Here is a 15,883-nt window from a genome sequence, read left to right on the forward strand (position 1 = left end):
TATTTCATCATAGTCTTTATTTTCAAATACGTTTTTTCAAAATAGTCCATTCCCTGCTGACACGTTTATTTCGTGTCACATTTTCTTTCACAGTGTCACTTTCCATGACAGTGAAATCACAGGCTACCACACACTGTCAGCTAGCTAGATCCTGTTGGCTAGAATGACCTCAGATTGGTTTTTTATTTTTTTTAATTTTATTTTGACAGAGTTATTCGAGTCTGTTTGACCTGCAGCTGCCTTTAGTGCTTGCTCTTCAGTCTGACTAATAATCCAAACCTAATCCAAAGTCTAACTTCGTTCTCCCAAGGTGCGTTATCACAATCAGCAGCAGGAACAACTGTATGAATGAGATCTGAAATCTCCTCAGTGGACTAACTGTTCTCCGCAGCCTGGAGTATGAATTTAGCTGTACGAGTTCTTCACAAGCCTCTAAAGATATGATTAAGGGTTGAGACGATGGGTTCAGTGTGTTGACAGCTTTTCAGGGAGAAACAACTCTCTGCTGAGAGAATTAGCTGTAATTACACTCAATGGCTGAAATGAGCAGGCAGCTTTGTACACAGACATGTAGGAAATTGCAGGAATCTCAGCTTATTGCGTTAGCATTCAGATAAAATGTCCTTCTTGGATCATGCTCTCAGTTTCCATTCCCTCAAGATACCGAACACAGATAAAATCAACAGGTTTTTGTTGGTTTTTTTTTTACATCACAATAGCTGTGTTGTAGCAGAAGAAACCAAACTGCCAAGTGCACAGATGAGCCCTGGATATTTTTAGAAAGCCATCCTCTGCTGCTTAAGCCAACCCTAGAGTGGTTAACATGCAGATCGTGTCTTTCCAGGGATCGAGTGACACCAAAAAACCGAGAGGTGAGGCAGAACCCCACAGGAGCCGATGTGAGGTAAATGCTCTGAGGGAAAACTGTGAAAAGTTGAATATTTAGCAGGCTTCAAGTGATAAATGCTGTGGGAAAAATGGGCATGTGAATTCTGTGAGTGAGCGCATGAGAGTGTTTGTCTGAGTTAAACTCACAGAACATCATGATGTTGAGCTGCGATGTCAGATCATATTTCTCAGAAACGCTGCATGAATTGTGTTTGAATTTCATTCAGATGCAGATTCAGCTTTAACACTTACAAGAGCAGGGTTTGTATCGGCATCAAGACATAATGGAGTGTTAGAGTTTAAAATGGATGGCAAAAATATCAATCATCTGTCTCCTCCTGAGCTAAAACATTCATTCAAGTGTGTGATGATTATGCTGTTTTGTAATAAGTTGTTGATGGATATGAAGATAGTCTGCATTCTGCTTAAGTCAAGGTCACAGTTTCTGGACAAATCTCCATGGTTTGATTGTTTTAATGAATATCAAGCAACCATCTGAAATAACAATTCAAAATTCCTACAATTTTTTTTTTCCTTAGTTTATTTTGAATAAATTATTTGTAACCGCAAGAAATCACTGTTCGTCTCCATTATGACGCATCTGAATCCGCTAAAAGGAACATTTTCACTGAATTAAACAGCAGAAACTGTACAGCTGCGTTTGAGTAAAAGTCCTTTTTCTTCTCTTGAAGTTCATTTTGTTTTCTTGCTTTTTGGCCTCTTGGTCTTCGCTCCTGATCTGGTGGCTTCATCCTGTAAAACATGAGGAAAGGATTAGAAAACGAACGGGTTCGTAATTATCTATTACATTAGCACTGCGCTTAACGGTGCCACAGTTATTTCCGTACATATTTGAGCGGTCATAAACACTCCTGTTGTGCTTTCCTGTCTAACTGAAATCTGCAATTTACAGTGTATTGTATACTGGCACACACCATACTGTTGTAAGGTATTCCAGCAATTGCATCAAAGGCTGCATTGTTAAGTACACCTAATCAACTTCCTCTTTGAATTATTGAATTATGACAATATGGGCTGCTAATTCACAGACACTTTAACAGCTTGTCTGGACAAAATGCATGCATAAATGATAATTCTCTAACATACAGCAGGCTGAAATATTAAAACGTTAAAAGAAATATTTATTCAGCCCCTTCATAACTCATACGGTTTGTGCCCTTTATCAGCACTGAAAAAATGTTCCTCTCCATTTTGTTTGGAGTCTATTAAGCAAATCATATGCTGCAGAACAGCGGGCAGCAACCTTTCCTCTTTTAAACCTTTCCTCTTGTGTAAAACTGGTTGTTCAGCTCCTGTTTTCTTAGTCCATTTTCCTCCTGAATCCAATACAAGTATTCAGAGATTTTATCTACTTTTGCATTGACCTATGGCAACACTGCCTCCACTCACTCTTCCACAGAATTATTATCTTGTTTCTTATTTACCCTTTATCTTGAAAATACAGGAATACGGTAAATTGCTGAGAAGCACTGTACAGTTTTTAATATAATAGATAGGACAATAGAAAGTTTCCAATGTTTCCAGCAGCAACTTTTCTCCATAGACAAAAATTTGTATATCACAAGGGTCAATTCTGGGTCTTATTTTGTTTCCCTGTAAATACTTCCTCTTTCCAAGAGTCTTGGTTAGCAGCATTACTTTAGCGATGGCAATGACAAAGTGTTGGGCAGTCCATCAACAATAGGATGGACTGGGCAGGCTCTGGCAGCCAAGAGTTTAAAGCAGCGACCATGAACTGCAACATCCCTGGTTTGTATCTGGTTGCGTGTTTTCAGATCTCTTTATTTTCTCCCATCTCTTTAATTTTATCAATAAAGGCACAGAAAATGTCTTTGGTTCCTTGACGATTAATCCCTGTGACTTTGGTGATCTCCTGGCTTAACCTCTATTGCCACTAACAGGTGGACATTGGTGTTATAGCTCAACAGTTATTGAGTGGATTGCCGCGAAGTCTGGCTGATCTCAGCGTAACCTTTCGACATCACGTCACTGTGTTATTTCAACTTTTTAATCTGCTCAGGAGCACCACACAGAGATCCAGTCTGCCATTTTAAGGTCACTGAAAAAAAACTTTTTCATTGATCGCATCAGCTGCAGAAATTTATCAGGCCTGAATGATGGCACTGCCCCATCAATCATACCCATCAATCAAAAAGCTGTAGACAGGCTTCAGTCAGTTTAGGCCAACCAAAACCAACCTGTTTGTTTCTGAATAATTCCATGAGCTTTTGCTGTCAGAATGGGAATGAAATCAAGTGTGGATTTTTACAGTGAGTTGATGGGGTTTTGAAGTACGATACTTTTAAGAGTAGGTTTCCAGAACCTTTAATCTATGTTTGGCAGCCGCAGCTTTAAGGTCAATCATGTTATCAATGGAATAACTTCGCAGAACACAAAGACAACTTCAAAGCAGACTGGACCTAACTTCAGGCTGCTGAAAGCGAAGAGAAAGTGTTTGATCTCCTGAACATGTGACAACCAGACACTTCAAATGTACCAATATTCCTAATATGACAGCTACTGTGTAGTTACTGTGAAAACACAATGCGAGGCAAACAGACACGCTGCATGTCTCACTGTAACCTGTAACTATATACTGTCTGACACTGTTGAAGTAACTCTGGCTTTCTTACTCTGCTTTGGTTGTCAGAGAGGCAAGAAAAAAAACCCCACTGTCTTTTACTTTCAGATAATTGGAGGAGCATTAGGATGTAAGTCAATAAAATGACAAGATACCAGGTGGTTTCCAACGTCAGAAAACCGACAGCAAAGTCTCAAATTTGACTGATGATGTGTCAGAGGAAGATGACAGAGCAGTATGTGAGATGCCCAGAGAGTGTCTCACCGAGGACGCAGTGTATCCCTCCTCCACCAGAATATTTCTTGCACAGTTGTTGATGTGTTTGAAGCGGTCAGGACCCAACAAAATACCTCCATACCATCGAGACACGACCACCATGACATTACGCACGTCCAGAATCTGTGGTGACAGAAAGACATGGTTCGTGTGAAATGAGTGTGAATTTGAGAGAGGGAGGAGAGAGACAAAAACAATAAATTGTGACAAAACACCATTCCCTGGCAGCCATTTTCAAGCAGCCAGATATTTCACACCAGATGTGATACAGTAGATGAATTTTCATTATGTCTCTTCCAGGCTCAGCTGTCTAATGCTGTTGGCCTGACACCCCAAAATTTGGGGATATTTCCCTAGTTTGCCGTTTCCCACAGAGCTTGATGAGAAAATTGACTTTCTCTTTCATCTCCGTGTGTTCAATATATAGCTGCAGGACATGTTTAGCTTAGATTTACACAACAAACCGGAGGGTTCCAGGGTTCAAACATAAAAATATAGTCCTCAAACCAATAAAAGACATGTTAAAAATAGGTCACCTTAAAAAGTACATTAAACAATAGCGTAAAAACGATGAAAGCTTCTCTAATTTATATTTTTTATACTAACAGTGGATCACAAGTTAAGAGAGTATTTTTTTTTGATCCCATAAACCTGTCACTGAGACTTTGAGGTGTGCAAGATATTGTTTTTTTTTTTAATCACCAAATTAACACAGGATCAAATGACTACATGTAGGTGAAAGGGGTCGTTCCTTGTAATGAACCCACAGATAATTATCACCCAACTCTTCAGTTACCTTCAGCTCTAATGGGGAACAGCAAACCGAGCAGTCAAAACAGGAGTCAACATTTGCAGAACATTTTTTAACAAGCAGCTAACTTAAGCCCTGAGCCCATTCCTTGACCTACAACAGCAACTCCATGCAACATCTCAAAAATCCTGTTACCTGTGGAAGATGACCAACTCCCTATGTAGATATGACAGGCTAAGCTAACAAAAACACAATGATTCTTAGTTGCAGGTGATTAAACACTAATGAAAACATAATTATGAATATTATATTCCATTTCTGCCAACAGATTGTCCTAAATCCTACACACTGGCCCTTTAACATTAAAAGGATAATTTGGCTCTGCATTTCCCCACACACTCACACACACGAGTGCAATCTGTCATTTGAGAGGACTCTTCCACATCTGGCTGCTGACACTATTAATCAGATCCTTCGTTATTCATCACAGCACACTTCCACGTTCACTGGCACAAAGCAGAAATCTAAATCAGGAAATGGGAAGAAAGCCTTGTGGAGAGGTCTCTTCATGGAAATTGCTCAGTATGCTGAGAGTGTCACAAGTGGAAGATTAATCAGTGTGTTGCTCAGTAGGAAGAGACAGTGGACCTGATGCTATCAGTCCAGTTACAGTAGGTGAATCAGCGGCAGAAAGTGACCTGATAGTAGTTTAATCTGCTCTTATGTCCACGTGTTTAACAAAAGCATCTATGAAAGGAAGTTTGCACTTATCTGTATTGGCTAATGTTTTGACTGGGTTTACTGGTTGTGTGGATTTAAACCTGCAATTTATTGTTTGGCCACTTGAGGGCAATGCAACAAACTGTAAACACAATAGTGACATATCATCACTTTGTGCAGTTGATTTGGCTGTGTTGGCAAACTGTTTCATTTTTACACATCCAACAGACTCAGAACAACATTAGCATTCATTTGGAGTCATGTCTCTGGCCTTCTGACAAATGTAAATGCAACATTCACTCTCTTTTAACTCTGTTTTTGGTCTCTACCAACTCATGGGTGAAATATCCGGCTCTTCAGTTGCTAAGTTCTCCACTGTTTTCACCACCTAGTCGCTGTTTCTGTCTGCTGTAAGAGTGAGCCAAAACAGTGACAAGTCTCTTGCAAGCCTCAAAACCAAAACAAGAAGCTGAAAGACACTACAGTGCTGCGAACAGCTGAGGACACCTGCAGAGTTGGTGATAATTCTCTCACCAGCCGTGGGTTCATCAATACAGGCATCACTTTCCACATTACACACAATCACCTAATCTACTGTTAATCTAAAAAATATGTATCAGGGCAGCTTTAATGTGAAGAGTCCTGACATATGCACAAGGCTAAAAATGATTCCTGGTACTGAGGTCTCTCCAAGAAGAAGCATGAAAAATAGATTTACAAAAGTGTAAAAGCCTTTGGAAATATGTAATTGTGTACTTAGAATGTTTGAACATAAGCTTGTAGCCTTTTTTTCTCATTTATCTCTAATATAATTTAAGCAAATTAGAGACTGTGCAGAGTGTTTTTTAAGTGGCTGACTGTTTTGGAAGGGAACACTGTATTAGTCAAAGACAGCTTGATTCATCTGAATTCAGAGCAGCAGATCACAGTTTCTGACACGCACACACACACACACACCAAGAATCCAATGCACTTCACTTTCACACTGATTTATCTCTTTAAAAGGGTTACAGTGGAAGAAGCAACTGTCGTCATCCCGAGAATGAACTTTAACTTGAGTCATAAATCTCATCTGGAAAAGCTCTGACACGACTCTGCACCCTCTCGTAATGAGTATGACAAAACTACTACAAGTCACCGCCGAGCTCTGATTACAGCAAACTTTTTGTTTTGTCACAAGCTTTTCACTGGCCTTCATTCAACTGCACGGGGAGACAAAGTGTGTGGACAATTGCACATTTTAGTGTGATGCGGGGGTGTGTGTGTGCGCGCGAGCGTGTGTGTGTGTGTGTGTGTGTGTGTGTGTGAATCATGGTGCCATCTGACAGCACAAGCCACTGACAAGAGTCTCTTTTATATGTGAAATGAAAAGATTAATAACTGTGTGAAATTACTATTGTGGGGCCAGATTTCCCTGTAGAGGCACAGCATGGAAATTTACACATTCTGGTGATGTTTTCATATGATGAAATGAATGAATTTTGACTCTTCCATAGTAGATAGTAAAAATAATCACTTAGTCAATCGCAACATTAATTGGAAATTATTTTTTCTGCGCTTTGTGTTTAGTGCTAATTAGCAAATGTTAGCATGCTAACATGTTAAACTAAGGTGGTGAACTTTGTAAACATTATACCTGCTTAACAAAAGCATGTTAGCATTGTCACTGTGAACATGTTTGCAGGGTTACGTTAGCATTTAGCTCCTGGCACCCTTGTGCCTAGATACATTAGCATGGCTGTGGTTTCTTATGCTGTGTCCCAGTTTCATACTACACACTAACTGGACACAGCATACACTCAGCTGGCAGCTTAACTGGTCCACCAAGCTAAAACTAATGCAGTTCACTGCAAAAGACCTGCAATAAATCCTCCTTTCACGATGGTTATAATGTTCAGTGTTTGTGGAAACAGTCAGAGGGGTTGAATCAACTTTTTGAATCAGTTTTTGGGCCCTACACTGTTGTGCTGTTGAACCGTACACTGTTTAGGTGTTACTAATATTAGTACCTGGACTGATATAAATGAGGTGGACTAAATATTAGAAATGCCTCTCAGTATAAGGCAATAAAATTCAACAGGAAGGATTTTTTGCAGAACTGTTGTATAAGACTGCATTAGTTTTAGCTAGGTGGACCTAAAAACTGTGAGCTGAGTGTAAATTGTACTAATCTTTATAAAATACTGGTTTTACTGGCTTTTCAGTGACCACGTCCTTCATGTTACCTGCGTCTTCATTAAGACTAGCTTAGTTATTCTGGAGCACCAGTAAATATTAAAAAAAAGTGTAAATTTCCCCTCTTATGTTGTAAAATCTACAATTAGTATGCGCCACTGGTTGTATTTTTCTTCTATCATTATGACCACTGATCTATTTCACACAATGTATAGTTTAATATGACATATTACCTTGTGTTTCAAGAACACATCTTGAAATGTAGATGGGAGCTACCACAGAAAACATGAGGTTTAAGCATATTATCAGAGTCAGTGGAAAGCTCCTTATTCACATTAGTCCCAGTTTAAAAGCCGCAGGAGATGCCAAATTATGCAGACTGTGAAAATGAACAAGGCAGCTTAGAACAGATGCCAATTAAGGATGCAAAAGCCCAAATTAAGTTGGATGCAGCGAGCAAATTTAACAATGTGGCTGTAATATTAATTCTGGGCAAAAGCTTTGCGTGTTCAGCCTTGATTAATTCATCAGTTCCTTTGACATGTTTTGTTTGTTTGTTTGTTTTTTGTAACAAGTGCAACACTCAGTTTAGTTTGCAGGCAAACGCGTCATCTGTTTGTTTTCTTAATCAAATGATAACCTGCAGTAAGTGGAGCAATCTCCCCCCTGCGGCGGTTTCGCCATCGTCCTCGCAGTCCTGCAGGAAGCTGTGCTTGTCCTCGCAGAAAATCCTACAACAGACAGAATCGCAACAGCTTGGCATTAGGCGGGAGAACATTAAAGCGTTTTGGTCAGAGAATGACGCTGTGACACCGGCAGCCTCTTCACTGGAAAGTTTTTTAAAGTGGTCTAAATGTCATCGTCTCCTCCCTGTGAGTAATGACCACCCAGGCAGTGCATCAGCCGCTCGGCATCGACCTCATTAGACCACACTAAAGAAACCTGTCACACACGGGCAGACATGCATAAGAAAACACAAAACACACACACACACACAGTAAGACACACATCTATTCAAATAATACACAGTACTGTCAGAAAGAATTCATTTTCTCTGGTGCTTTTTTTTAACCTTTATTTGCAGTAATGGGCCATTTAGGCCTTGAATCTCTTTACTTATCTCGTGTTTTTCTCCACTAATGAGACAAAACTATAAAACTAACCTGCAGGTGCTAGCATAATATGCATTATGAAGCCATGACACGCCTATCTATCTATTTGTGACAGACAAATGACAGTGTCAGCTTAGCAGTTTGAGTGAAAAGTTGAATCTTTGAAAAATGTACATGAATTTCAGAATCTCTTGGTATTTGGTTTGTCCCCCTTTTGCTTTAATCACGGCTTCTACTCGAGCTGCATGGACTCCCCAGGTTTGTGCAAAGCCTGCTGACCCACATTCTCCCAGCATGATCTGACAATGTGCCAAAGAGCTTCTTGTGGTGTCACAGAATTGTTGGATTTCTCTGTCTTCAAATGCCCCCCATGCATGTTTAATGGAATTGAGGTCAGGGAACTGTGGAGGACTCCTTGGCTACTGGTCCTCTGAGACCACCACAAGACAGCCTTCTTTTGACAGTGCCTTGGCTGGTCGTACTCATGCATTCTTTCTTTTTTTTTTTTAAGCAGATTCTTTATCTGTGATAAAGTTGCTTTTCTATCTTCCATCTTCAGTGTGGTCATGATTTGATGCTGAGGAACCCCCTCTTTGCTTATAAAAACAATTTGATTCTGGCACTTTCGCTTCGTTCTGATGCCATTTTTCCAGCTATCACAGCGATACTTAGTGAGCAATGATCTGCTGCAAACTTACTTAGCAGCTTTATTTATAACAGGTGAGCACTGGTTGCAAGTTGAGTAATTTAAACAAGCCTCTGACGAACAGATCAGATCCAGTGTGTCCAGTGTCATCTGAGCAGGCTTTAATGGAAGGAAAATGAGACCTTTTGTACAAGTCGGTCAAAGCCCCATATTTGCTTAAATTTGATAGCTGACCTAGAAATAATCTAAAAATCTTTTTCATTTTACATTTTACATAATGTCTTGTGTTTTTAAATGTTTCTGAATCCATTAACTTTCAGACTATTTCCAGGTTTATGTGAAAATATTTCAGACTTTTGGACCCCACTGCCTCTCTATGGATATAATGTAATGTTCCTCTCTGATATTACTGACCTGTATGCATAAATATTATGAGTGGCACTGGCAATCTTCTTGTTTTCGTACAGTTTCTCCAGGACCATTTTGACCTGTGACACATGACACATAGGGGGAACATCATGACTCTCACATGCTTGTACATCCTTACTGTCGATGAAACCTGCTGACACGAATTCTACCCTGTGACATAGCTCAGCACAGTGTTATATATAAACTTCTTTCGTACTGAAAGCCTGAGTGGATTAATGTGAAGGAGAGGAAGTGGATTTCGAAACCAAGTGAGTCTGAAAATTATGCTGTATCTGTGCAGATGACAACTTCTGAGGTCAGCGTGCCGTCTGACGCTGCTGACTAATGCACAAAACAGCATTAGTCAACTGTTTGTGAGGGAAAATCATTTAATCATTTAATAGAAAAATGTTCGAAAGGCTAAAAATACATTTAAACAGTAAACTTCTTGTTTAAAACTCTCCCTCCTCCGCCTCTCCAATCTTTTCCAGTTGTCTTGGTAAATTGGTGCTCCCTTACAAGATGATTACACACCTAAACATGTCTCCATTTGTCACACTCGATCAGATCTCTGGCTGCTGGTTTTCTCTCCAATCATTCACTTTGATGTGAAAATCAACGGCCATTCACTAAAGCAACTGTTTAGACACTGACTTCGTCCTACTTAGGAGCTGTATTTTTTTACCATGTCATTTTTGCTGTATTGTTTGGTGATAAAAACCAAACAAACAAACATTGAAAAAAAAAAAACAAGTCATTTGTGTGCTCTACCTGTCTGGGAGTCACCACCGGGGCTAAGTGAGGCTGGAAGGTGCTGCGTCGGTCTGTGATGGTATTTCCATGTTTTATTGGAGGCACCTCTTCATCTACATGATAAAATGTGACACATCACACCCGAGCTGTGTCACGCTTAATGTCGATCACTGAATCCAGAGCAACAAAATTCAGATTCAGATTCTTTATAAAGTGAGTGGTACCGTTTGCATGATCCATGAAGAGATGTGCATTTTCTGTGTTCAGTTTGAGAGTCCTGAAGTCAGGTATGTCTTCATCATCATCATCCACCTCCTCCTCAGCCGTCATGTTCACCTTTTCTGGTTGAGCCACTGAAGCAGGTCATGTAAAAAAAATGTCTTGTTACAGAAAAGGTTGTGTTTTTTTTGTTATCCAAACCCTGGTGCCTGTAAAGCTCTGCACAGAGTTGTCAGCCAGGCCAGGCAGCTTGTCATTAAAATGACATCTACTGAACAAATTATTACCAAATTACCATTTCATAACCTTGACACTGACACCAAAATGCTCCCACGATTTATACAAAGACGGACAATCCTTAATGTTTGACACGAATTTCTAGAATCTGAATACTTGATTTTTGGGACCAGTGAAGTTGCTGATATCATTTTTAGGACAGATCCTTTAAATTTGCCTCAGCAGAGTGTGATTTATTATTATTAATTTATTTTTGTCGGACTGTTAATCACGACAGTAACCTCCATGGAGAAAAGTGCCAGTGCGCACACAGGCCACGTTAATGATGCTGATGCTGTTAATGTCCAACTTCCACTGTAAGCTAATGCAGCAGGATCAGATTCAAAAGCTCAACAGGTGAGCTGAAATTAGTGCTCTGCTGTCATGGAAACAAACAACATGTGAGCACAGCATAAATGAGCTGATACTATGCATGTTTATGAACTGTGTATATCTGTCACACAAAATCATAAACAGGTGTGCCCATTTTCCTGCAGCATGTAATGTATCAGCATCAGTATGTAATGTGATAAGCCAATATCGCACCAGCTGATAATATCAGCCGTGTGATATATTATTCAGGCATTTATGCAGAAATATCCAGTAACAAGGCTCGAGTCGTTAAAAGGTAAGGCTGGCAATATTGTAAATATTTCTGTTATTATCAACAAATCCTGTTAAAGTACTAAAAACAATGTGCCTCAGTACTATTCGACTTTCCCAGCCTTCCTGTGGCTCTCAGCCCCGAGCCCCAGTTGTTTGTCCTGAGGATGTAAATCTTTAAAAAATGAGTCACAAATGTTTTGACTGTGTCTGAAATCAATCCCTCCCCCTTCACTGCTCTCCATATAACGGACACACAATCGTTTACTCAGAACCGAGCAGCAGAGTGAGATTTCACACACTTGCTACTTGTCACCATTTTGCGTCACCGCTGACAGCACAACTGTAATTTTCACGTCTATAAAATATGGAGCGTTGCATTGTGGGGTAGTTAGCAGGATGTTTTTGTTGCATTGTGAAATTTGTGCAGGAACTATAAAGTGGTTACACTGCCACACATTTCAGACACAGCCATACTTCAATTTTCTATTTTACTAAACACTCTCTGAACATTGTTCTGTTGCTGTCCAGCCACCATAGTCCAGATGAGACAAGATCTGGGTTGATGAAAATGTCCATCACTCATCAGAGTTGAATTCAGTTTTATACCTTGCACATGAAGTGATGAGGTGAGATGAAGGAGCAGCAGTGAATGGTTTGCAGACTTTTTTGTTTTTGCCCTGGGTTATACCTCTCAGGCAACACAGTAAAAGCTGGGGCTTTTCTTTCAGCCTGAAAGGAATACCTGCAGACACTGCTCAGGACTGAATAAACACCAAATGGGTGGTTTTTTTTTTTGGTTTTTTTTTATTCAGCAGAAGACACCCTGCTACATCTTAGACGGCCATAATGAAAATGACCTGATCAAAGTTGAAGCGGTTACAAATCTAACACGCTTGCTGTAATAATGTGAAACTGAGCGATGCATATACACGCGCAGAAAGAAGCACACAATCTGCCAAAAAAAAAAAAAAAAGAAGTAAGGGGGCCTTCATATTTAGGTGAGCAAATATTTGGTCTCTCTGATGTCTTTTTATCATCCTTTGCTTTTCTCTCCGGTCTCATTCAAGCAAACTTCATCATCAGTCCCATTATTTCTCTTTACTTTTCATGTCCTCACTGTCATGTTTACTCCCCTTTTCATTTCCTTTTCAGTGAAATGTGCATCTTCAGCCTTATCACTCCCCCCTTCTCTTTCTCCCTCTCTCTACCGTGTCCCTGTAATTTGAATGGGAATAAGCCGTCAAACCCGCTCCTCTGAGCTAAAGTGCTGCGACCAGTCATACTTATTACCACATGAATTGCAGAGAGAAGACGATTTATGCAACACAACAATGGGGCAGGACGGTTAATATTTTTCAGGCTTGTTGCTCAAAGGAGGCCGTCTGCCTCGATAATAGATAGTGCAGGACAGACCAGTCCCCTCCAGAAAACCTGATTCACACTGACACTTGTAGAAAATCTTTACTTTGGCTATCTTTTACCCTTTTTACACCTCAAAAGATTCTGCCAAGATAACAGAAGGCATTACATAGATACTGATCTTAATTCAGTGCAGTCACTCAAAGTCAGACACAGAGGGGCTTTTTTTAATGCCTCCACAGGCCTTTGTGTTCATCTTACCACAACTTTGGACCACATCAGATATTTGTATCACTAATGGAGGAGCATCTTAGCAGCAGTTAGATGGAGGACACCGTCAGACAAGGCCACAGGAGGGGCAGTAGAGCCACCTAAATATTGCTATCTTTGTGTGAGCATCCAAACTATTCAAGGGTCATGTAGAGACAATTTTTTAGCTTTATGAGACATTGAATTGAATTTTTTTTTTATTACGTTATCATTTATAATACTGTTTTATAAGACAAGGGCTTCATCTCCATGTCTTCTACACTGGAGGATTCTGACTTTTTCGCCAGTAGATTAGACTCAGTCTTTTAGCGTGATATCATATAATTATGTATCCATCATTTGGGTTTTTAACACCCTTTAATAGAGTTTTTGTTTTAAAGTGAATTAACTGCAAACAGATAGAGACAGTTTTAAACAGAGGAGTGTTAGCATCAACATTAGCAGGCTGGGCTACAGTCATTTTGTTATTGGCTAAAAATGAGAAGCCTGATTTTGTTCACTCCTGCGTGAAATCAAAGTCCCACTGTTTAAAAAATGACAATGAATTTCAAGCAGTCTGTTTGTCACCATTATCATTGCACACCGCACATGACAGGTGTAGCAACAGTAACTAAGGGGAGGGGGGCTTCACAAATGGTCAATTGAAACTAATGAGTGCAAAAAACGTGCCTGCACTCGCTGTTATATGACAAGCTCTGTTGCACTGATAAGTGTCTATCAAGTGTCATTTCAAGTCATTATAAATTGCTCATAAAAGTGCAGACCTCAAGCATGAATTTCATTTTTCACACCTCACCTGTTTCTGTGCTCTGGGATTTCTCCACCAGGAATTCTCTGATTTTCTCCACCCACAGGTAGAGGATGCTCTCCCCTGCATGCTCCCTGTTGAAATTTAAATATTTCTATATGAGGGTGGATTCGCAGAAAGATGTAGACTGAAACAGAGACTGCGCTAGAAACAATCATGAAAGGCTTTTGTTGGGGCTAATATCACTCAACAGTACCTCCTCGTCAAGTCAGAAATTATGAGGAGCACTCACACATAGAGGTTTTCCAGGCTGTTTGCCAATTTGGCCCTCTCAAGTCCTCGCAACCACGCTGCACTACAAAAGCCAAGAACAAACAGAGAGTTATTGAGTAGGACGAGGAGTGGGTTTTTGAGTGGGATGTTGTTCTATCAGCTCAACAGATCACCTCAAGATTAAATTTCAAAGGCAAATTGACTTACTTGATCTGGTAGATGGGCGGGGCTGCGCTCGGATAATCAGGCGGGAGGATTATCTGACCAGTAAGACAAAAAATTATAAACTGGATTTCAAACAGATTGCCGGGACAGACATGTGTGACTGATATGCAAGATTGTTTTTTTTTTCCTCTACCTGCAAACATGCTGTCAGTTTCGACTCCTCTAAGTCGTTGGATATTTTGATGCAAAATATTCTGGATGCTTCATCTATAACACACCATTCGTCGCCATATATGGAAGACAGAGCTTCGACCTCTTCAATCTAAAGGGGAGGAAGCCACATCAAAGTAAAAGCATCAGTGTGAATCTGTAGACCTCAAGTATGAATTATTCCATCAAGTCATGTCAGTTAACATTTGGATCAGTGATGTACTGAAAGCATCAACCTATCGTAATGTGTTTAACTAATTTTACCAGTTTGTCATATATGTGTGTGCTCAGTTTGTATGAAAAAAAATTTACAGGTTTTCTTACTAGTTATATTTGTCTATATCTATGTAACATAATAACATTTTATATTTTCATACATAGTAGAATGTTAATATTATTCTTTTGTCAAATAAAATGAGGAAAGAGAAATAAAATTTCAGGCTGCCTGCTTTGGAAATGGAGCCGCAACAAATGAAGTAATTTTCCATCCGGATGGTCAGAAGAGTCCCTGACAATTGTGGAAATACCAAGAACAGGTTGTTAAACAACCTCCTGAGCTTTTACAAAGATGGTGGAGTATTCCTTTTCTTTTTTTCTTTTTTTTTTTTTGGAAAATTGGATGCTGTGACCTGAATGTAATGTCAGTGCACAAGAGGGAAGACACAGGGTAAAAATAAGCTCTGTTGTAACACACTAAACTCCAGGTCTAATTATGTCTGTTTGTGATGGTGTTAATCTGTATCCATGTTTTGTCTTTTTTTTTTCCCGCAACTGTTTTGGGTGAACTGTGCTGATGTGTGGCCTCTGTGCACAGTGCAGCACCTGCAGAGTTTCAAACAACAAATACGTATGTGTTAATGAATCTAGGCACCTTGGGAGCAACCTGCAGTGTGCGTGTGTGTATTCCTCTTTATTTTTATGGTCTGTGCACAGTTGCTCATGGATGTGCATTTTAATTATACCATCATTATGATTCCAAAAAGGTTTTTTTTTTTTCATTCTATTAATTTCAGACCTGTCAGATTGTCTGGACTTGTTGCCAGTGATGCCTGAGCTGCACCTTAAACCCTTATTCAACTGTCTTCAGTTGACCTCTGGTGCAACTGCCAACCGCTGCAGTTTGGCTTTGCCAGGTTGTCTTAACTTCATCAGAGAGGCTGTCAAAGCAAAGACAGCTTACTTGAGACTGCAGATCTCCTTCATTCTCCGGATTTATGATGTCGGCCATTTGTTCACTTCATCATCAAACATCTGTTGAAACGTGAAAATAAGTCAGTGGAAAAAAAAAAAACCCAGAACAGATCAAACTTTAAGCACATGAACTGCACGTAGAAGTCCAACCTCTGTGTGTGGAGGTAAAAACTGCTTCCAGGGCAAAAGCAGACTGGGTGCGTGTGTTTTATCTTCCGGGTGTCGCGTTTTCGCT

At 39.9% G+C, this 15,883-nt stretch overlaps 1 protein-coding gene across 2 annotated transcripts; it reads right to left on the minus strand.

Annotated features, from left to right (window-relative positions):
- Positions 1 to 1,346: 1,346 nt before the first annotated feature.
- impact (impact RWD domain protein) lies at positions 1,347 to 15,836 on the minus strand. Of its 2 annotated transcripts, XM_041040549.1 has the most exons (12): positions 15,799 to 15,836; positions 15,638 to 15,708; positions 14,441 to 14,569; positions 14,290 to 14,342; positions 14,102 to 14,164; positions 13,858 to 13,943; positions 10,556 to 10,684; positions 10,350 to 10,444; positions 9,585 to 9,658; positions 8,053 to 8,143; positions 3,755 to 3,889; positions 1,347 to 1,641 (listed from the first exon to the last, which is right to left on the minus strand). In XM_041040549.1, exons 2-12 carry the CDS (start codon positions 15,683 to 15,685, stop codon positions 1,582 to 1,584), a joined length of 963 nt encoding a protein of 320 aa, XP_040896483.1. In that variant the 5' UTR covers positions 15,686 to 15,708; positions 15,799 to 15,836; the 3' UTR covers positions 1,347 to 1,581. The 2 variants fall into 2 exon arrangements, with proteins under 2 accessions (XP_040896483.1, XP_040896482.1); XM_041040548.1 differs by lacking the exon at positions 15,799 to 15,836 and having other exon boundaries at positions 15,638 to 15,788.
- Between the last annotated feature and the right edge of the window lie 47 nt (positions 15,837 to 15,883).

The sequence above is a fragment of the Toxotes jaculatrix genome, chromosome 6 (genome assembly GCF_017976425.1).
Source record: "Toxotes jaculatrix isolate fToxJac2 chromosome 6, fToxJac2.pri, whole genome shotgun sequence".
NCBI classification, from domain to species: domain Eukaryota; kingdom Metazoa; phylum Chordata; class Actinopteri; family Toxotidae; genus Toxotes; species Toxotes jaculatrix.

Excerpts from the sequence above, each read along its gene's own strand:
- impact (XM_041040549.1), bottom strand. The coding sequence starts at position 15,685 with ATGGCCGACATCATAAATCCGGAGAATGAAGGAGATCTGCAGTCTCAA. Across the intron at positions 10,445-10,555 it reads CTTCATGGATCATGCAAACG|ATGAAGAGGTGCCTCCAATA; the intron begins GTACCACTCACT and ends TTTATCATGTAG. Across the intron at positions 1,642-3,754 it reads AGGGATACACTGCGTCCTCG|GATGAAGCCACCAGATCAGG; the intron begins GTGAGACACTCT and ends CATGTTTTACAG.